Source organism: Pezoporus wallicus, unplaced genomic scaffold (assembly GCF_028554395.1).
Source record: "Pezoporus wallicus isolate ANWC-B61680 ecotype Strahan unplaced genomic scaffold, APGP_CSIRO_Pwel_v1 scaffold_6362, whole genome shotgun sequence".
Classification (NCBI taxonomy): domain Eukaryota; kingdom Metazoa; phylum Chordata; class Aves; order Psittaciformes; family Psittacidae; genus Pezoporus; species Pezoporus wallicus.
The window spans coordinates 1,519,050-1,542,334 of record NW_026637663.1 but is presented as its reverse complement, the minus strand read 5'-3'; the positions used below and the strand labels follow the sequence as shown (position 1 = coordinate 1,542,334).

Genomic DNA, 23,285 nt, shown 5'->3' with positions numbered 1-23,285 from the left:
AAATTCTATGAGGAAACTGGAATGTTGCTGCCCTCAGAGCTCCTGGAGCGTCTGTACAGCATGATCTGCACTACACTGTGGAATGATTTAGGCTGGAAGGGATCCACGGAGGTCATCTGGTCCAACATATCACTGATAGCAGGGCCAACTTCGAAGCTGGATCAGGTTGCTCAGAGTCAGCCGAGTTCTCAATATGTTTGAGGATGAAGATGCCACAGTGTCTGTTGCGAATCATTTGATAAATCTCATTTGAAAAAAGTCTGTCTATTCTATTTCCCTTGCTCCAAACTGTAATCAGCAAAACATCACTAGTCTCAAAGACAAAATGTTTTAAGACTAGAACATATTGCAAATATGGGAAAATAAAGATATGTTGTCTGTAAATTTATTTAAATAGTCTTTAGAGCAAACTATCTAATCAGTCCAGAAGTACAACAGCCTGTAAGAGCCAAAACCCCACTTCTTGATGCAATATTATTCGTATAGATTCACATTTATTGTCAGCAGCAGAAAACTTGTCTGCCATATGGACAGGCTTAATACCCAAGTGGTGCAACTCAAATGTAATATGACTGAAAACAGATCTCAAGAAGCTCACCCAAGTGGTGCAACTCAAATGTAATATGACTGAAAACAGATCTCAAGAAGCTCAATAACTGTACAGCACATCTATTTAGCAGGCATGATTAGAGTAAAAAAAAAAATCTAAGATGAGGTATCTTAAAGGATTCATTTTAATTTCAACCTCAAGTTCTAAATACACAGAAATCATTGTTTGCTGAAACAGTAAACAGTGTAATTGGAGGCAAGTAGCCCATTGCTTATGCATATACATTTGCCCAGTCTCTAATCACAAAATTGTGTTTAACATCAACTACATAACTGAGCTTGCTTCTGTAATACCTTCAGAAATGATGTTATGTATATGTGTATCAATAACCTGTGCCAAAAGGCTTAACATTTATCTTGCCTACTTTCAGCAGTCTAAAAGTTAGCCTAGATGTGTTTTCTAAACTGTCTGCTGTCAACAGAGATGGGGTAGAATGGTCTTGCATATCTAAGGATGAAGTTTCACAAAAGTTTTCTCTCTCCCCATTGACTAGCTAACTTAGACTAGGTAACTAGTAATTAGACTGCCTGCCTTAATTTCATCTATTTGGGATATTTAGTTTTCTGCATCTTTAAGGGGGAGAACTAGCCAAAATTAGGGTGAGAAAATGTACCCAAGCACCAAATGGTTCCAAAGTGGTCAGCAGCTAAACAAATTATTTTTTAAAAAGAATTCTGTAACAAATGCATTTGATTTCTCTTAACAAAGCACTAACTTAGCCATGGCTTCAAGAATAAGTGAGAAAACGCATAGTAAGTTCAACTATTTAACTGATTACCAGACCAACACACATACAAAAAGCATAATTTAATTATCATCATTTTGTAGTGAGTAAGCATTAACAATGAAATTTTTAACTATCACAAATGTTTATGAACATCTAGAAGACTAATACAAATATCCAAATTATTAGTAAAGATCAGTCATTTAAAGTGTTACAATAAGTCTTAAGTAACTCTGCATTAAATGGTAACAAGCCCTTTCTAGAAGAATATTAATTTACAGTCAGTCTTTCTAACAATTCTTTGTACAGTAAGAAAAAAATTAGATTTGTGTTTTTCGGCTTCCCTTTCCCACCCAACCATCCACACACAGTTCTGCTCTCAGACTGAGCTACTAGCCAATCAAAGCTGATGGCAAAAATCCTCTCAAACAAGCGCCCAAGATCTCAGTTTTAGCATCCAGCTCAATCGCTCTTTGGGAATAAAGTCCATGTTTTCTGTATAATGTGCAAAGTGCAAGTTTTCTCCAGTGCTGTCAGAAGTGTGTGCAGCTAAGAACTTCACCACAGAATAGTAACAATTTGCCACAGTAACAACTGAGACTTTTCAATTTCCAATAGCTCTGTTAGGGACAAATGCTAGATGATGAGCATGGGAATGACAGATCAAGTGGATTATATAACCAGTCCTTATTAAGTCAAGTACTTCCTGATCTCATTAGGCCAAACCAATGTTTTTACTCAAGTTCTTCAGTTTCCTCTGTAAAAAGGTCAGCCAAATCTGCCACTGTCAGAACTGAGGCTTCTGACTGTTTCATGGAGGAGCTCGTGTGGCTGTGGGAAAAAAAATTGAATACAGACATTAGAGAAGGAATCTACTTAAGTAACAAGCTGTTTACACTGAAGACAGACCACATGGTTTAGAGCCCCATAACTGTTCAACCTCGAAGCTCAGCAGGAAAACATACTTTCTATCAGGGAAAACACATACACTGATCAGCTACTTCTCCTGCATGTTTTACGTAGGATACAAAGTCCATCTACTGTCCCTGGCAGTGGGCAACACCAAACACTGCAGAAGCAGCAAAAAGTGGAATAATCTGCTTTGTGCTCTTAGCATTGAAGGGATTGGCTTCAGCTTCCAAGCATAAGGTTTGATCCTACTTTCAAAACACTTGCCATTATTGGATCACTCAACCATTGCATTTTTACTTTATCTGAAAGGCAGGGCTACTTTACAGATACGGAAACTGATTAAATCATACTTTCAAAGCTAAAGCTGAAATCTTTTATAACTACAGCTAAAGATATGTGTAAGTTTTTAGTCTCATAACTTGTAACAGCCAAAACCGTGAAAAAATTTCTAATTTTCTCAAAGTAAGGCCTCTTTCTAGACTTGTACAAGAGGGACAAACCTCTAGTACCAGAGGTACAAACCTCTTGTACTTTCTGCATAAAGAATGTAAATACCACTTTTGTCCCACTCTCTGTCCATCATTGCTTAGAGTTTTCAAAAGATAACCAGTGAAAACCACTTTCTGTGCCTGCACACCAGGCTGACTCAGGTGCTAGCATCTGGACAACACTTGTACTCACTGCAAATCAACCAGTGTGACACACCACTGACAGACCAGGTTTGTAGAATTTAAAAATAATGAAAGAAAGGATTTGTGTCCTATATTAAAGCTTGTAACATATGCTGTTACTCCAGTTGCAGGCTTAATGTTACTCGGTTAACTGCAGTGCTTTTATACTAATGGAGGTAGATAAGCCGCAAAGATAAATCATAACATGCAATTTATTAATTAATTTGACTTTTACAAAATAAAATATACAAAATGAAACCAAAATACTCTCCAGACAATTGAAATACCTTAAGCTTCAAGTTACTGGGAACCAGGTTAGAAGATCAACCTTTCCAGTTATAAAACTGTTTTGTCAATCAAAACATGGAAGGAGAAGTTTATATGCAAGATATGCATACCTGCCATAAAAGTGTGGCTGAAAACCATCTTTTCATTTTCAGTGCAATAATGATGTTTTAAAAAAAAATCAACACATACCTTCTATCTACAGTTTTCAGCATTGTCTGCATTCTCTCTTCTATTGTTGCTTTTATCAGGAACCGATGAACAATGGTAGATCTGAATGTGTTTAAAAAGAGAAAACAAGACCAGAAGTGAGCAGAAGTTATGCTGTTACTGTCAAAGTTTAAGACCACATTTTTGTCTCACAGCAACTACTGTAAGAGTGCTGAAAAAATGTCCCTGTATTCTAAGAAAGAAATTTTACAAGGTAATTAACAACTTCTACTGATATTTAAGGGTGCCTACTGACTCCCAGAGCACACACTTCCACAAGGCTAGATTGCATACTAAATGAATATAAGCTGTATTAACTAAAACGCAAAACCAGATGCTGGGCAAAGTTCTGCTTTCTGTGTCCCCACTATAAACAAACAGTCCTCAAGAGCTTAGCCTGTCTTTTAAAGAAATGACTTAGGCCCACTGGATGCAAACAATGTTTATGCTGCATTGTCACAAGTCAGTCCAAGAGACAGAGCTCAGTGTAATGGGTAATTAAAGCTCATTCCATAAAAAAAAAAAAAAAAAAAAGATGTTTAACAATACTGTTCTTGAAAATGGCAAAATACTGTAATATTTTGTTTTAAAGTCAGTAATTGTAGTCAGTCAACATGAAATTGTAAACATGGTAAAACATAAAGCCCAGAATGTCAATAAATAAAAACCAAAATGAGAACTCCATTATGAAATAAAATTTCAAAAAGAAAGCTGTAATAACAAAAGAAGTGTTAGGGACAAGGAAGTGAAATGGAAAAAGAGTCAGCTCCAAAGATAAAAATGAAAAATCACTCCAGGCTCCCCAATATAAACATCTTTCAAGATATGAACTCTTGAAAGAGTTTGGATGGTTTTCAGATCTTAAATTGAAACTTTGGCAGGTTACATTAAGCAGAGGCATGCTGGGGGAATACTTTGTGACTCATAGCAAAGCTGTGCTCAAGAAAAGAGAAGTAAAGAAGAACTCAAGTGAACTGGTAATAGTTGCACCAGTGAAACTAAACAGAGTATATTCCCTCATGCTCACTGTACTTGGAAATAGCCCTTTGTCAAATAAGCCTAGCTGAAGTCTTACTCTTAGAGAACTACAGCACATATTCTTACTGGGTTTATTGCAAGGCTTTTGCCAGACCTTTATGTGCCAGCATCATGTAAAATTATAACGTAGGCTGTTGCAATCAATCTTTCCTATGCCCTCAAAATTAATTCAAAATCTTTACCAACACCCAAATATCCACCTGTTCATAAACATTCTTTTACATACATGCTCATTCATGCCTTCTTGCTTTGCCTCCATTTCCAGAACACAAACTATTATTCTGGAATAAGAATATTCTAGAATTAATTCCAGTTATTTTTCTTCTTCATGTACAGGTTTTTTTTTCATTATTTTTTCAAGTGATATGAAACACAAGAAAAAACTTATATACCTTATCTGTTCAGAACAAACTTTCCAAAGCCTTTGTTAAGTGTTCAGAACAACCTATGTAAGATATGTAACTCATTAATGTTTTCAATGAGATCTAGATGGAGTGAGGGCGTAACTGTGATTTAAAAACTAATCAGTTCTAGAGAGCGTGTGCTATAACTTTCTTTTCGTAAAAAAACGCAACGCCATGCAAACAAAAAAACCCAACAAAGAACACAACCTCCCCAAAAATTTACACAGTTCCTAATCTGAAGATGGGAATGACCAGTTAGAAGTAGCCTCTCAAGCAAATGAGGAAGGGCCACGCCTGAACTTAGCCACATATGACATAAATAGGGAGTTACTCAGACCTGCAAAGCTATGGCATTTCTGGACATGCTTACAAGAAGAACTTCAAAGCCGAAAACTAAGGTATCAACAGCATACATAAAATAGGGCACAGCTGAACAAGGGTCTTCAGGATTTTGAACTCAAGAGCCCACACTGTTCCTAAATGTCTGAATGCAGTTTGCTTCTGCATGTCACACCCAATGGTACAAAAGAACTCCCCAAAAGACATACTGTATATTTTCAGCAAACATTTTAATCTTTCTCTCTCTTACACAATTCTCTTTAAGAAAAGGAATCCTATGAATACCCCAATTTCCACAATTGAGAAGTTCAGTAAACTAGATTTTTCTGATCCTGATATGAAGCTCTATTCTGGACCATATCTAAACCACTCAACACAATTTTAACTCTTACTTTGTTTGGCCAATACGATGTACTCTGCCAATAGCCTGTAGCTCATGTGCAGGATTCAGAATGGGTTCCACAAGCAGAACATGAGTTGCTTCAATGATGTTGAGTCCATTGGAACCAGTGTGAAGAGGCAGCAGCAAAATATTGATGTTTGGATCGTATTTAAATGCAGAGAGATTTTCCTAAAAGGCAAACATTGCAGCAGCATGACACAAGCTCCTCAATAAAGACTGGGGGGACATCTCTATTTTCAAGAGATGCTATCAGCTACTCTAGGCCCCAGAGTGACAATTTTGCAGCCTGACTGATCCAAGACCTGTCATCCCAGAACAGATATCTGACAGCTATCAGGAAGGCAAGAACTTCTTGCAGCACTGATCAGGGTGTCTCATCCTTAACATCCATACCAATGCTTCTTTCTCAAAAGTGAATGCACTGTTTATCTCCAAAGGCTTGTGATTGTGATTTTCAGAATTAATGAGTTAAGAGATCGAAGCTTCTGCCAAACAAATCCGCTGCTTTTTCAATTTCTCAAATGAGGCAATAAAAGTAAAAGGATCAAATTGACTTTCATGAACTGTAATCTTCCCCACTGAGACTAATTTTCAGAAAAATATCCTTTATGTACCTGAAATTTACTAATTCCATTGATCTGAGAAAAAATCATGTTGTTGTCATACAAAGCTTTTGAAATTATGTCCAACACATCTTGCCACTGTAAAAACACAAAACACAAAAAAAAAACACAGTAAAAGGAACTCAACATTACAAACAACAATGACGACTAATAGATGCTAATTAACTTCACGGAGAAAGAGATAAAAAGGCCTTTCAAAATACTAGAATTTGCAATTAATAAAAAAAGGGACAGGTAGAGGGGGGAGAAAAAGATTTGTGTGCCAGAAACTGAATCTTTCGTAAAACTAAATTAGAAATGTAATTAAAAAGATCAGTTTGAATATAAATCAGTAGCCATCACAAAAGCAGTTCTACAATGTATCAAAAATACCTGAACATTACATTTTAAAATACATAGAATTTCTAATGCTCCCTTACAAATCAAAGTGTTTGCCCTTTAAAGAAACAAGCTTTTACATCTGTTGACTACCATCATTGTTCATGTCCCAGCCACATGAATTGCCCTACAAATTCTCAAAACAAACAAGTGCCTGTACAGAGTGATTCAACATTTTGGTAGCTAAACTAATTCCTGAAAACACTATGACTGCTTTAAACTCACAGACACACACAGACAAGACAGAAAATGGTGATTAATACCGTTGAAAAAACTAAGGATTTAGCTCCTGGATCTTTAAATTGAATTCTTTTCAGTGTTCGGACCACAGCTTCCACTTTGGTGGAGTGACTTCCCTTTGAAAAGTTAAAGAAGAACATCAGTAAAGTAGGATATTAAACAACTCCTTCCACATTTATTACTTTAATAAATACTGTTATATTAGGACTTATATATATCTTACACAAATTCAAAATTAGCAAACTGGAGGAAGGGCAGGTTAAGTAGCACTGAATTGCTTTTATACCTTCCTTGTAACACAGTACTGTATGATTAGTGGTGTCTTACAGTGTGCACAGTACAGGGAAGAATGAAGCATCACACAGATACACCTGTCTAGTTCTGCATGAGGCAGAATGGATAGCCCAAGCAGTGCAGTTGAACCAAACACAACTGCAGTTGCCAGGTAGGCCTGCTGCACAATCTTTAAAGATTAACTTAGTGGCACAATCTTTAAAGAACCTACCATATGCATATTTAAATTTCCATCCCTTCACACCTCTTGAAAGCTGGCAATGAAAAAACCCGACTGCTATTTCTGTTGCTTTTGCTTCGCATTTTGGCAACACCAAACTTATGCTCAGTACTATGAGGCTTGTTAATTATATTTAAAATTAAAAGAAATTGGTAAATATGATTAAATTAATTCTTGAAGGAGTGTGTGCTGCAATGAAAACATCTTCAGATTCTGCATTCAGAAGTATTTCAGTGTTTAATGAACCCAATATTACATTCTACTTCTTGTCCACTTTGATTTCTGTACTTCTCCCTTTACCCTTACAGTGGCAAGAGGATTCTGAGAAACAGGTCTTTAGCATCTCCCTCTCTTTCCTTCAGTGCACACTTCGTATTACAGCAATTTTACTTGAGGTGTTTTGCGTTTTTTTTTTGGGGGGTTGTTTTTTTTTTTTTTTTTTCCAAGCCCTTATTTAATTCCTTACTAGTTCTAACATGCATAATAATTTCAAGCTGTGCTAGATTTAGCTGAACAGATAATTGTTTTATTTCTGTCTGCACCTGTCCTCTGACCATTGAATTAACTATGTTGGCTTGCCACAATGACAGATCAAATTTAGTGAAGTTATGCTGCTTGCAGAATTGGCGGGGAAGGATGTCAGCAGTCCAAGCACAAGCTGGGGAACAATGCTGGACTGCCTGGTCATTCATATGTTATGCAGCTAAATGAACGCTCCAGAAATGCATGTAAAAGACTTTCTGCAGCCTGTTTTACCGAAGGTTGCAATAAACTGTACCATGTTATTTCCCAGGGTTTCCACAGTGGTTCCAACTCTGTCATAAACATAGAAACAAAACCAGCTTTTTTCATGTTATCTCTGTTCCACCTAGAAGTTAACACTGTTTCAGAAAGTCAGACAATTAAAAATGCTTATGTCAGTAGGTGTTATAATCTGCAAGGATGAAAAACACATCTGCACCCCTATGGCAGCTGCCTGCCAATCATAACCATTTACAGATTGAAGACTAACTTTTGGTATTTCCTATGCATTTCAGGGTCATTTATGTGCTTTTCTGATACCATTCATCTCTAATTCAGTGATGACAATTCTGGCTAATCTGCTCTAATTGTCACACAATCATAGAATGGCTGGGTTGGAAGGAACCTTAAGGATCACCTAGTTCAAACCCCCCTGCCGTGGTCAGGACACCTTCCTTTTAGACCAGGCTGTTCAAAGCCCCATCCAGCTCTGTCTTTTCCTCAGAGACTCTTCTGGACCTTACCATAGGTCTTATTTTGCCCTGCTACAAGAGGTACTACAATTAGTTGTTGATTTTTCCATCCTTCAGAATTCCTATGACTCAGGTGTTACAAATGTGATTTTGAAGAAAAGAACAGCACTAAGATCAAAGTGGTTGCAGTCAGTCTGCTCTTTTTTTTTAAATAAGGTAACTAAGTGTGCAAAGTTCTCCATACCTTGGTTCACAGCACACAAAAAAAAAATTCAATTTTATTCTCAATATTTAGGGAAAGATGAAACTTATAGAAGCACTTTTGCTATTATAAGGTCTTGGTTTTCAGTCTGTCTTAAAAAACAATGTTACCCCATACACCTTGAGTTTGTCATTTTGTTGAATATCCAGGTATTTATAAACAGATTGGATAGTCCTAGTTCATTCTGGAGCAGCACACATTTGAATCAGAATTACCCTCTAACAAACAATTTCTGTCCCAGATGACAGCCTGGCAATACCCATGGTAACACTGACCAGGCACTGGAAGCTTTTACAGAACCAAAACATGCAGGGATGCCAGTAATCTCTCTCTCAGTATGAAATGCTCCCATTTACAGTAGTCCTTCTGTATTCAAGGACTAACTTAACATGGCTAGTGCTGGTACAATAAAGAACAAGATGTAGATGACAAAACAGAAGAAAAAAAGAGAGGTACAATACTGAAAGAGAACAGAGGGACTGAGAAAGTTAAGATAAAAATACAAACACTGATTAAGTCACACAGTTTTCATGCTGCAAGACACTAATCTTAACCTCAGTATTCTATAGAAACCATAAGAAGTTAGTTACTCTTTGTGAACTGTCCTTAAATGAATATGAGGCAGAAACTTTTAACAGTGCTGCTTGTTTTGATAGCACATACAGAGAGGTTACAGTATGAATTTTTAATTTTTCATGAAATAAGAATCTGACATGCTCAAGATGACACAGGAATTCACACAGAGTTCAGATTTTTGCTTTGCCCTAAGCTTTTGATTCAGAAATACATCAATAAAACACTACAACTCTTTATTCAGGACAGTAGGTGCCATGTTCCTTCTGTGTTTTATTCATGAATTTATTTTGTAATGTAATTTATGAAACATATTTGAAATGTCGTTAGAAACAGGGTGATATCTCCAAACCCTGAGAAAATAATCTGTTAAAAACACCTATGAAGCAAGGTCCCAATAACTAGCACTTCAAAAACACAGCCTATTTACTCCCCCTGGTGCCAGATGCTGTCAACTACTTCAAATCTAACCATTTGAGTTAAAAAGCATCTGCTCGTAAAATGGATTTCAGTTTTCAGAGAGGCTGACATAAGTAGTGTGAACAGCTATGTGGTAGCATTGACCTCAGTACAGTTCTGTGATTCTGGGACATGCATTCTCTTCCTCCATTTCACCTTCAACCCAATGAAAACCCTGTGTTACCAAGAAAAGAAGATGAAACAGGACAATTAGGACCGATTTTGTATACATTTATGTCTATAGGTTCATTACCTTTGTCATTAGGAAGGCACAACAGTTACAAATAAAGTTTCTCCCAAAGACCTGAACTTTAAAATATCTTTTGTAGCACGGGGAAAGTCAAGCCACAGTATTTTGCAGAGTAGGCGACATATTTCATGTGCATGGCTATTTCAATAATACTCACAGAAAATTAATTACCTCTGAAACTCAGACTCTCTGTCAAGGCCTTTGCAATGATCTAATTGGTTTCTAAATTAAGGGAAAAATCTAAGATTGTTCAGTGAAAAGACCTGATCTCATCAGAAAGCCAGGGTGAAAGGAATAAACACAGAAAATCAGTGTGGAAAATACAGCTACCAGTTTTCAACAGAGCTGTACATTGTCAGTAGAAAGCATTGAGAAAGAAATTGCCCAGGCAGGAACCTGTTTAAGACCAAAAGTCACTCTTTAGTCAACAACCATTTAGTCAATAGGTATCTGTATCCAGTAAGTGAGGCTTTAATCAAATACTAACAGGTTTAAAATGCAGATAAGCAAGATGCACTACCAAAAAACCCACCCTCATCACCTGCCTATAAACAGCATGTACTTCTACCCAGTGTCAAATGCTTAAAGAAAAAATTCATAATTAAAGCTCAGCAAAAGCTGTGTGTTGGGGGGGACGGGACGGGACGGGACAGCATTACTTTAACAGGTGTGTAATCCATCCTTTTGTCAGGCACATTTAAAGAGCAGATATTAAAAGTTACCCTCTTTCACACCGTTTCCTTCCATATTTTGTTCCCAAAGCTATTGAAAGTTATGAAAAAGGCAAGTTAAAAAAAAAACCCTAACCCTAAAACCAACGAAGCAAAAAAACTTGCTTAACAGGATAATGTGTATCCTTCCTTGGGGATGGATGCAAAAACACTGATTACACTATAAGAAAGGCCTATATACACTACGCATACATCTTTCAAAAGAAAAAGAACTGTAAAGTGAACCTATTTTTTAAACTATACAGTGGATTTGTCTGCCTAAATGCAGTGTGCAACATGGATCACAAATACACACTGCTGAAAGCTTGGGCCACAAAGCTCAAACTAAAAAGTACCTTTACAGGAATATCATCTTCCTGATTTGCCGTTTCTGCAGTGAAGACATAGGATATTTCTTTATGAGATGTGGTCTGCCTGCAAATGGCACACTTAATTGAGCTCCGACGGGTGCCAACGCTGTATTGTTCTATGATGATAGCTGTACACTCATTACAAAAACAATGTCCACATGTCAGCACTGCCCACTGTGCAGGGAATTAAACAAACAACACACAGTATCAGTTTTGGATCAATGAAAAAGAAAGCCAGTATACTAATATGTGATAAATCACATTTTCATAGAAACATTACTTTCACAAAACTCGACAGATAAAAATGGAAAGATTTTAGGATTTTTAGCACTCAAGCTGCTAAAAAGCCTGGATTTCAAAGTTTTCCAGCACAGAAAGATTCATGATCCATAGAAGTTCTTTGCATTTATTATTAATTTCTCGCATTTGCCCAGTTTTAAACTTGAGGAAAGTAATGATTCTTAATGTATAGATTAAGTACACAGATTGAGTATTTACACAATTTTTAAAAGAATTACACAAATGTTTGTATTGGCCTTCTGCAAGAGTCTACACATTTATTCTAGATCAGCCTTTATTAAGAGTCCTCAAGAAAGTTCCTTTTTACCTATTGTTAAATTCTAGAATACATCTTTGAATTTAAGAAAAAATAAGATTTTCAACAGAGAGACTTAATGTTTTTTTGACAAAATGCATTACAAACAAAAGATTGCATTGCAAAATCTGTTCTTCATTTGCAGGCCCAGAATATCTACATGTCAGCTGAGACCTTCCAACTGACTCAGACCTAGCTAAAGACGTTCTGAAATCAAAAGGCACTGACTAAAGTTTTTACCTGCTTTCCCAGTTGACGTGCACAGATTGGGCATGGTTCAGGGTTAACTCCTCCGGTAGTTTTATCCTGAGACTGTACATAGAAAATAAACTTTACATTTTGATATGTCAATAACTACAATTATTCTATATTTAAAATAGGCTTCTGAAAAATAAATACTGAAGTTCTTATGAGCAAATTAAAAAACATCATCAATTAACAAATAAAGTCTATCCTGAGGAGTTAAAAAAATATGTAATTAATGGTAAGTAAAAAAAAGCACTGCTCATACTGCAGTCCTTCAGATCATATCTGCATCTCTATAGAAGCTTTGAAAAATCCTGGTAATATACAACTTCAAACAAGAAACTCATCATTGCTGTAAAAACACTTAAGTATAATTAATCACGTTTACCTATGCCTAGCTAAGCATAACTGTACTTAAAACACTGTAATTAAAATAATGTGTCATACATACGGTTTTTGTGGTATTGGTTGGTTTTTTTTTACACTTATTTAACCTACAGACCTGCTTGTTCTTCTGTTTAAAGTAAGCTCTTTTTAAAATAGCAAGGGTACGCTGAGAGGTACATCATTTTATAAGGCTTCTACTAAGCATGGCCCAGTTAGTTTTAAACTAGTCTAAAACTAGTTCATAGTTTTATAACTATGTAATTAAGCAAATAGCCAAAATAAATAGTATAATAAATAACCTTGTAACTACGCAGTAATGCAAAGAACAACACACTGAATTTCAACATGCAGTGAATCTTTACAGAAAAGATATTTTAAAATGTAAGCTTTAAATAAATAAAAAACCCCAACAAAACAACAACAAAAAAAACCCAAACAATAAGTGTAGGTTTCTTGTACTAGGTAAATAAGAGTACATCGCATTGGTAAAGACCAAAGAACCATAAACCTTACTTTCTCCAGATTAGTGAGATACAGAAGTTGTCCTAATTTCTTTTGAAGCTGTGATTTGGCAACTGCTTTGTCATTCAGAAGTTTCACTCGATTTTGCTCTACCTATGAAAAAGAGTATAAAACATGCATTAAAAGAAGAAAATATTAAGAAAAAAATGTTTGACAATAAGGCTTAAATTATTTTTTGGCAAAATTCAATTGAATATTTTACTGGGGACAGACAGAAGAAGAGCTCATGCTGTAAATTTAAGATATGCTTCTCCCCAAGCAAAATTATCTATTCCTTTCCTGTACCCAGTACAAACACAGCACTACGAAATGGGCTGAGACACAGGATGTACACAGACTTGTTCTTCATTGTTTTATTTGCATTATTGGTTCTTCCCAGAGACAAAACCAATTTAAAGTAACTTATTATTATGAAAGTTCCTTTCAAATTATGATTCTATGAAATTTCATTCAATTTATCATCTATCTTCTTACAGATAAACAGAATCTAGACTCTACTGCTGGTTCCAAAAACAATGTGTAAGAAATTATTCATTACTTTCTTCATACTTCTTAGAAGCTTTCACTTTTCATTTAACCTATAATAACATAGAAACATCAAGCTGACTTCTTTTTAAATTAATTACAGTTGGCAGGGGTATAGCTATTAATATTGCAGAAGAGGCAAGTGCCTGAAGGATGAAGGCCAAAGTAGTAATAGGTGTTTCTTTTATTGTTGTAAATACATAAATCTTAGACTTTGTTAAACATTTGTTAAGAAAATTGATCAATTTTCAAAATTGCTTCAATACACAAACACCTATTTCCCTACAGAAATAAAGAAAAGAAGCTCTTCTATCCAACATTGAATCTCACTGAAAAAAAAAAACCACAAAATGTTTCTATCGAAAACATTTCTATTGGTAGAAAAAAAACAAAAATATTAGGAGGTTAAATCAACCCAGCATTTTCTCTACGTTCATGAACAGAAAATGTCTCAGAAGTGACTCAGAAATACCAAAATACTTAAAAAAAATAATAAAAATCTGTCTTTTAGGCTTCCACTCTATTTTTTTTCCTTATGGAAAGTAGTAATACAGGTAAGAAAACAGGTCAACTTAATTTTCCACCAGCTTGGAAAACTGGCCAATTGTAAAGAAAAGTCCCTCAGCAATTCCCCTGCTGCTGGAAGGACAACAGTCTTACTTGTCACTCTTACAGTCAAAAGGCTGAGAAAGTCGCATCAAAGTAAGAGTTACAAGCTCAAAAATGCTCATATACTGAATGCAGAAATAGATAGGAACGCTCTACTCCACCAGTGGCTTTCTGAAATAAAACAAAGGCATATTGCAGACCTTACACATAGATCTAGATATAGATTTTATCTTTGTAGGATGTAGGTTCTTTCAGAAAAAAAGATTTCTTGCTGTCAAGTACTTTACCTCATGTGGTTCTATGATGTGGAGAACTGGTGGATTTGGTTTTGGCTCATCAGGATGCCGCACCCTCAGCCGTTCTGTAGCCATTGCCAGTTCATCAATAGCAGAGACATGATCCCTAAGTACCATCCAATATTCATGAAGTAACTGTAAGAAAAGCCCAAACAAACTAGTAGCAGAACTGAGTTGAGCTCCCTTGTATGACTCTGCCACACAACATACATTGTGAAAATCTTTCTGGAATAAGGGATAATATTTCTTTACAGTAATTCATACACAACAACAAATTAAGAAGGAAAACAAACAGTGTAAGAGATCATATTGCCCGCTTTCTTTTCCAGCCTCTCTTTATGAATAACTATAAATAGCTATCTCTCATTTCTTCTACAACTATTACAGTAACTAATCCAACTAAAAGTTCAGAAAGAAAACGCCTTGCAAGACAAACGCTGAATAACATAAGGAAAAAGACTAAGTACAAAGACTGTTTCCTAAGGACGAAGTTTTAAAGAAATGCTAACAGTTTGAGTGGTCTTGTTAAAGGCACAGACAAGCACTAGGTGAGATAATACCATAAGCCCACATTATTTTAAAATTGACAAATTATTGACAATAATTTTAGATTGACTGTAAAATATTTCTTTCCAAGCTTTCCACTATTTACATATTATTTAACAAAGAAAAAAAAAAAACCCTCCTCAGTGATCTTACTGGAATTCTAAGACCTTTTGCAAATTGCAAAACTTATTAGTTTACTAGTTGTTGATTTCTGATTTTTCAGTTGTAGAGATATTTCGAAACAATCAGCTGCTGCGAGGTGTGCTGGTTGATTGTTTGGGTTTTTCTTTTAGCTCAGGAAAGACTACCAAAGCATTTGTTTTGAGCTAAGCCTAGATTACAAACATAAAATTACTGTGTATTAAACCTGGCATACAGGGTAAGGACAGAAAATAAGCTGAAAGGAGCTTACTCCCCCAAGACTAAAGAAACTAAAGGAGAAAGTAAGCAAAAAATACTTTTGCTAAAAAAAAACAAACAAAGAGAAAACAACCCAACACCCAAACAAAAACTAACAACAAAATCCCCAGCTTGTTTTAGATTTAAGGGTTATTTTACAGAGTGTCATCCCTGTAGATGTGAGAGTAGTATGGCCAATTGATTTAACATTTCTAAGTCACAACAGATGGAATTATTTTGGCACTATTTTCATTGTCATTGGCATATTAGTCCCAAATTTGTTTCCTAAAGTAAAAGGCCATGAAGAGACCATGCTCCCTTCTTGCAGCAGAAAATCCCCAACACATAGCAATGCCTCGGTAACTACTTACTTTACAGTCTCCTCCTTTTGTGAGCTACTACAAGCCAAGGACATAGAATGATGAAGCATGAGAACAGCTAGGGTCAGTATTCTTCAGTGCACATTTTGGTACCATACGCAAGTGCCCTGACTTTGTGAGAGCAGCGCAACTTTATTAGGTGTCTAACGACTTTATCAAATACCTAAACGGTGACTGATATGTTACTTTGTTTAAAAACACTTTGCACTGTGTTACTCTTTAACATAGTAACTTTTTTTAAGGCTGCTCCAGATTCCCACTCCTAAGTAGTGCTGCCAACATGAGGAAAGCAGGTGACCAGAAACAAGTTTTCTGGGGAAAAAAAAAAAACAAACAACACAACAAAACAAACCCAAACCAACCCACATAAACCCAACCCCCCTGACTAAATTCCCTTTAGGTAATCCAAGATACATAAAGGAAATCACTTGCTACAGTATCTTCTCTTCTCCTATCTTCTATAATAACAATGTAATAAATGTTTAGATTCTTGGATAGCATACTTCTGCAAGAAGTATCTTTGCTTTTTCAAAAGCTCTTAGAAAAAGTGACAATTCCCTAGAATCATAAACCAAAACAGAGCACGTGAGTCAAATAAACCTGGCACTAGCACACCAAGCGTTTTCTACTGAAGCTGAAGTCTGTTAATTAAAAATGAGAAGAAGCATTCAAGAGGAAACACTTTCAATTGCACCCTAGGTTTTAAGACAGGATGAGACCCCTTGTGTGCAACAGCAATTCCCCCTTCTCCATCACTTGCATGTACTCACTTCAAGGAAACACAGATACACAACAATGCATAAAAGAAAGTGACAGTATACTTTTGTAGCACTCTGACCAAACAACAGGAGACTATTTCAGGTTACACTGTGTAGTAAACAAGATCCAGGAAATAAAGCAACAGTGAAAGGACACCTGTAGCTAGCACAAGACTGAAGGTAAACTGAATTACAGAACTGACCAATTTGCCGAGTCTTGCTCTATTCTGATTTAACTAAACAAACCCATTTAATTGTATCTGTATGCTGTCTTACTAGATGCAATTACAATGCTTACTAATTTGCTTAGGAACCAGCATAGCTTTTACAAACTCTGCAATCATACTAAACCATTTTAAATCAAACCCTGTAAAATAAACACTATGAAAAAGTTCTGTGTAGGCAAACCCTATTTTCAGGAATATAACATAGGTTTGTTCATATTCAGCTTCAATTTGCATACATTACATTAAAGAGACCCCCCCAGCTGTTTCATCACCATCTCATTTATTGTACCTTATATTCCTTTTTCCATGCTTCAAAGAGTTCCAGAAATACGCTGCCTTCTTCAGTTAGCTTAGCATCCATTCGGTGAGCTTTGGCAAAGGAGAGAATAGCTTTCAAGGCACGTTCAGTTTCACTGGTTGCCCACAGTCCTCTGCTTGTGGTGGGTAAACGGTCATCGACAAGCCCTTCTTCATCTTCTATCATCTCCTCAAATATTGCCATTTGGCCTTTGACACTTAAAAAACAAAACCAAAATGATACTTATCACTGATTTTCTACTTGCATGTTTATTTCTACTTATTCATCATATATTTCAGCCTTCTAGTATTTGATTAAAGGATAAAGCAAATCAAACAAACATTAACCGCTGTTTTACTCGATACCTCAAAAGCTTCCTTTGAATACAGTGACTTAAGTACCAGCAATGACATCACTGTATAGACCACTGTCAGCTCAAAATCATCAATACCTTTGGTAAAGGCTTACACACCTTAATTATCTTTAAGTAGCTATCAATGATTAATGTCAACATTTATTTAAAAATGCAATTCTTACTTCTTTAATCAGCAAGAGTTGTAGTTAAACACCAATGCAAAATTTGCTAAACACTTGCACTATTTAAGAACACTACAGCTTCCCAGGTCCCTCCATGACAAATAATGCTGATTCAGAAACACACTAACATTTCCTAATGCTTCCAACAATCACTAGGCAACAGAGCTCCTGCTGGTAAAGACTTTTCAAAATGTTTTCTCAGTGACCTCAAGATTTTTGAATCCCATTTTGCTACCGTGAGGGATACGAGAGATAAAAGTCACAGAGAAAACATACTGAGAGCTGTTATCTATGCGTATCCATACTGTCCACTAAGCATGTGCACGTGCAACCTTTCCGCTCACAGCTGACTTCCTATTTGAAATCCCCTGCATTGTAGCTTTAGTTTTTGTTATTTTATGAACTATACAGAGTTAAAAAAATATAATAATCTATGAACAAGTGTGGCATTATACCACTTGCAACTGGACTGCAAATAAGTATTTACACAAATGGGAATACAAGCACACCTGTACAGAAACTTTCTGAACACTTCGATACTTCATTGAAAATGTATGGTCACATAGCAACTTGAGTAAAAGTGGCACATACTGGTTCCTTGTACACAACTTTTTAAAATTAAATTTACATAGAAAATTAAAGCTGATGAATAACATTGCTATCAGGGCCATCGGCAAGAAGTTGCTGTAATTTTTTCATATTTTATCTCAGAAAACTTAAAAGTAGAAAACAGAAAACAATCCAACTTCCATTTCTTTTTATAGTGAGTTTATAAAGCCATGAACTTACGTCTGAGAAAAAAGCTTTGACTCATATTCTGTGAACAACTCATCAGCCTTACAGAAGACACAGCTGTAATACAGAAGATTGAAAACACTCAGATTGAAGCACTCAGAATTTAATCAGAAACTAAAGTAATTCCTTTAATTCCTTATTCCAAAATATAAAACCACACAAGGTCCTTAAAAAAAAAAAAAAAAAAAGAACAATGTAACACTCTTATGTACGCCAATATACTGACAGGAAAAGATTTTCTAAGAATAAACCCAAAGTAAGGTCATGACTCTTAACAAATGGATCTGCGATATCTGTATGCATACAAACCCTGAGTACGGAATAAAGACTTTGATCTCTTATTTCAAAAAGAAAGGAGAATTTAATAATACACTTCTAAAGTATATTTTCTATTTTCAAGACATACTTGTTAAGTGGAAGTCTAACAGGTCGCAAATGGCAGATAGTGGCAGCCTCAATAACCTGCTTAGAGGGAGGGCCTTCTAAGTTTTTCACTGCTTCTCTTACAATCTTCTGGAACTTCTTCACTTCGTCCAGATGGTTTGTGAGCAGGTATTGAAGGCCTCTGCAGTCACGGAATCTGATTTAAAGAAACAAGGAACTAATTGTACACTGAGTCACTGAATCCAAACTTCATTCAGTATTTTGAAGTAGAACAGAAATAACTAATAGCAATCTAGGACAACATATAAATTTCGTATCATAAGCAGACGCTTATTACTACTAGTACTGTTAGAATCATTTATTTGAATCCCCTTAGATGGTGCCTGGTATTTGCAGAATAGGAAGACTTCTTCCAAGATTTGAGATACAACTGAGTATTAGCAGTCAACAAAAGCCTGCAACACTCTGGTCCACAACATAAATCCACTAAAGGTAAACAACTGCGCATACTCATACCCTTATTTGCATCTGTTGGGTACCAAACTCAATTTTAATGCATCTATGCGATTCGTGGCAGACACATGCACTGCTCACAAAAAATATACTGCATTTTGCAAGTTAGCTTTCAAAGTTAAAATTATTCAATGCACATAACAGTGAACCGTTTCGCTAAAACTTTACTGACTGTCATGACTGGAGTAAAAACCGGAGCACCAGTTAAGCACTCCCCATACTGTATTGTTCCTGTGGGCAGAGGTACCCTGCTGAGAGTGCACCATTCATATAAGATCATTCATGCATTCATGTACAAGAAAGTAAATTACAAGAATGTGGTTCTACTCAGCATGGAAGCTTTAGTCCAAAACACCCCTTTTGTGAAGTGTGGAAAGAAAAGCACAGGTTTAACACTACTAAAGTCTGGCATTTAATATGACCTGTTTAAGCAACATGTACTTTAAAATAAAACAGACAAGTTTGCCTAACCAGGTAGCCTGAAAATACATGTAAATTTCATTCACAAGTGTGTTATTAATACTATCATTTGCCAAACATTCCAGATTTATAAATATCTCCCACACCATACTCTGGATTAACCATCTCTAGCACTCAACTGCAGATTAGAACTTGTTGCTTTCACCATTGACCAGTAGTACTTCCTAAGACACTGGTTTTTAACTTTTTAATTGCATATGCCAGAACAAATTAAATGGGAAGTAGGTTTTATCCTTATTTTATAAAAGAAACAGTTGAGTCACAGATAGCTTTGAGAAGATCCCCCTGAACCGCTGAATGGTCCCAGCTCTCTCAGCCTCTCTTGGCATGAGAGATGCTTCAGTCCTTTCATCATCATCTTGGCCCTTTGTTGGGCTCTCTCCAGTATGTCCTTGTTTCTCTTGTACTGGAGAGCCCAGAACTGGGCAGAGTACTCCAGGTGTGGACTCACAGCACTGAGCAGACAGAAATGATTACTTCCCTCAACCTGCTGGCAATATTTTTACCTAATGTAGTCCAGGATACCACAAACCTTCTTTGCCACAGGGACAAACAGATGGCTCTTGGTCAACTTGGCATTCTCCAGAACCCCAAGCAAAGCTACTTGCCAGCTGGATGGCCCCCAATATTGATTTTAACAGACAGAATTTCCTTATTCCTTCTCAGCATAATTTGGGATCGTGATAACAGAGTAGTCTCAGTGGAGTATATGTCTTTATGTATTTAATTAAAATCTGTGCATATTTTAAGTATCTAAATTTCTGCACACATCAATATTTTATATACACATTAGATATTCATACATATGCATGTGCATTTAAATAAATTTATATATATAACTAAAACATGATTTAGAAAGATTTTATTTAAAAGCATAAGGATTGTTCATGTATCTGAGAAAACTGCCTGAAGTTAAACTGTGAGAGCACTCTTCCGCTATGTCCCCCTTTTCTGTGATGAACTTACAGAGCTAGAGCACAGAAGATACGAGGGTGGGAGAAAAGGGTTTATTCAGCCTTAAAATCAGATTGCTCAGAGGAGATCTTATTGCTTTCTACATCTATATAACTGGAAAGTACAGAGAAGACTGAGCCAAACTCTTCCCAAAGGCATGTGATGGAAGGACAAGTTGCAGTGAAATGCAACATAGGAAATATTAACTAAATAGAAGGATTTTTAATTTTTTTTCCACCAAATAGGTCAAATAGTGGAACAGGTTTCACCTAGAGGCTATGAAATGTAATCTCCCTCCTTGGAGATACCCTAAACTTAACAGGACAAATTCCTGTGCAACCTGATTGGGCTTAATTTCTGGGCATGGGCCTGGATCTATAAGCTGGAGAATGGTCCAAGTGACCTCCGGATGTACCTTCCAATTCATTATTCTGTAATAGCACACAAAAGTGGTACTGTTGTCTCTTAACAAAACCAAGCCAAAATTCTTTGATCATAAAAACAATTATGCTATTTTATGGTGCTACATAAGGGTTTTCTGATATTGTCTGTCTACTTTCCATTTAAGCGAGGCAGTTTCTTTTAGAGGTTACACAATTTTAACACAATCAACTTTGAATCTTTCTTGCTCAGCAGATGCATGAATACAGAAGACTAAAACTACATTAGGTAATACAAAAGAACATTTAAAAGAATACTTATCTAAGAGAAAACTAATTCTCCTGCTTTCCTTTCCAAGTCATCAATCTAGCTACGTTTTGGGGGGGACTGTTTTTGAAACTTAATTGCAGCCCAGATGCTCTAAAGCAAAAATGCGTGCTATTTAAATGTAACTGTCAGCATAAACTGGTAAGAGGACTTGAGCAGACTTAACTGTATTCATTAGCCTATTTTAGCTATTCTCTTACTTCTCTGCCATGGAGAGTTTATTAATCTGCTGTTTGTAGTTGCATGTTATTTCATTTTGCACACGTTGAACAAGCTCCTCATCGATGGCATACTGTATTGCTGTGTGGATGACATCCAACCACCAAGGAGAACCTGAATGTATCTGTATGCAAAAGAACAGATTTATCCATAAATATTCAACAACAACTCATTTCAGGAGAGGCTCATACTGCTCTTCAGGTCACACTCAAACAAAACCCAGTAAATTCCATGGAAAGTGGAAGATGAGAGTGTGCTTAAAAAAATATTTATTCTCCTGTTTAAGTGAATACATGATTAAGAAATATTCTACATTTTCTACTGCTGCACCTTCAAATTGATTTAGTAGAGTCAGATTCACCAAGACCATCTACACAGAATAGCCGTATAGAGATACTGCAATCAAAAACTTTCATCTTTCCATCTCTCTCTCTCAAGAAGAGACAAAAGCATCTTTTAATCAGGGAAAGCAAGCCTTCTGTGAGATTAATAAAACAACACTGAAGTGACCTTACAATTTTCAAAGGTGAAAGAAAATGCAGAAGTGTACTTCCTCATGTGCCATCTGCCCCCATTTCTTTATTATTTTTTTACTATTAGACAAGTGAGAAGCAGCATTTCCACTCAGGTGCTTAACAATTCATTCAGAAATTGCACCTTTCCTTGAAACCTGAATTGTCACATTGCCTAAACACAATTAAGGCTTAGCGCAACAACTACATGCAAGTCAAAGGACAGTTGCTTTGAAAGCAACTGAAATACTAACTGATACACCACAGAAATTATTCAAGCCAAAATCTGCAAGTCATTTACCTAAATTACAGGTGAAGCACAGTTAATGTAAAAATCAAGCATGGTCTTTAACTTTACTAGAATTATCCCACGATGTACTTCTGTTTTTAACTATCTGTTCATCAAGTACTACGTGCATCTTTACGCAGGGAACACAGAACATGGTTTAGGGGTTGGGTGTGTGCATGCAAGCACACTGACAAAGTTGTGTTCTAAACAGGCCTTCAAAGAACTGTTAGAGATAAAAAACAGCTGGTGTTCTGGATGAACAGATGAAAATAATAGATATGTAAAAAATAAATCTCAGAATTCAGAGTCTAAATACATAAGAGGTACCTGCCTTTCTCTGGAGCTCCCGAATGGTCTGAAAAACTGGCTGTAAGGCCTGATGGGCTTCTGCAACTTCTGCATTGGATTTACTCATATAATGCTGTCGAAGTTGTTCTGCCTGTATGGAAATGAGAGCTTAGATTATGCACAAATCATATTTATGAGGAATAACTGAAAATGCAAAAACTCCACAGCTACCATAATGTTTTAAAATGGTTAGCTACCTACATGCTACCTCCTCTTTATAGTATCAGGAGAAGGTGATGTTAAAAAAATGCTAGTTATTTGACAATGGAAAACTGGGCAGTATTTGTATAAAGGCAAATTAAAAAAAAATGCTACCTATGCATAGAATTTGTATTAAAATGATAAAATATCACAGGATATCCAAATAATAAGACAGATACTGATCATCACCATATAACCGGAGAGGCTGAAAGAACTGAGCTTGTCCAGCTTGGAGGAGAGAGGCTTAAGAGGGTACATAATAGCACCCTTCCAGCAGCCAGAAGGAAATCACCAAGAATCAGGAGCCAGGCACCACTTTACTGAAGTACACAGCGAACGAACGATGGATTATGGCTGTAAGTTGGAA

The 23,285-nt window shown here is 36.2% G+C and overlaps 1 protein-coding gene across 1 annotated transcript in view; it reads right to left on the bottom strand.

The window, feature by feature from the left end:
* Nucleotides 1–1,402: 1,402 nt before the first annotated feature.
* Nucleotides 1,403–23,285, bottom strand: part of SHPRH (SNF2 histone linker PHD RING helicase) — a 49,047-nt gene continuing 27,164 nt past the window's right edge. Inside the window, exons 17-30 of the mRNA XM_057406859.1 lie at nt 22,701–22,808; nt 21,550–21,692; nt 18,717–18,890; nt 18,305–18,367; nt 16,970–17,195; nt 14,362–14,505; nt 12,932–13,033; nt 12,026–12,097; nt 11,176–11,364; nt 6,861–6,953; nt 6,211–6,297; nt 5,586–5,764; nt 3,395–3,475; nt 1,403–2,165 (exon numbers count right to left, since the gene is read on the bottom strand). Coding sequence (XP_057262842.1) covers nt 2,069–2,165; nt 3,395–3,475; nt 5,586–5,764; nt 6,211–6,297; nt 6,861–6,953; nt 11,176–11,364; nt 12,026–12,097; nt 12,932–13,033; nt 14,362–14,505; nt 16,970–17,195; nt 18,305–18,367; nt 18,717–18,890; nt 21,550–21,692; nt 22,701–22,808 — 1,758 coding nt within the window. The 3' untranslated portion in view covers nt 1,403–2,068. The remainder of the gene's footprint in view (nt 2,166–3,394; nt 3,476–5,585; nt 5,765–6,210; nt 6,298–6,860; nt 6,954–11,175; nt 11,365–12,025; nt 12,098–12,931; nt 13,034–14,361; nt 14,506–16,969; nt 17,196–18,304; nt 18,368–18,716; nt 18,891–21,549; nt 21,693–22,700; nt 22,809–23,285) is intronic.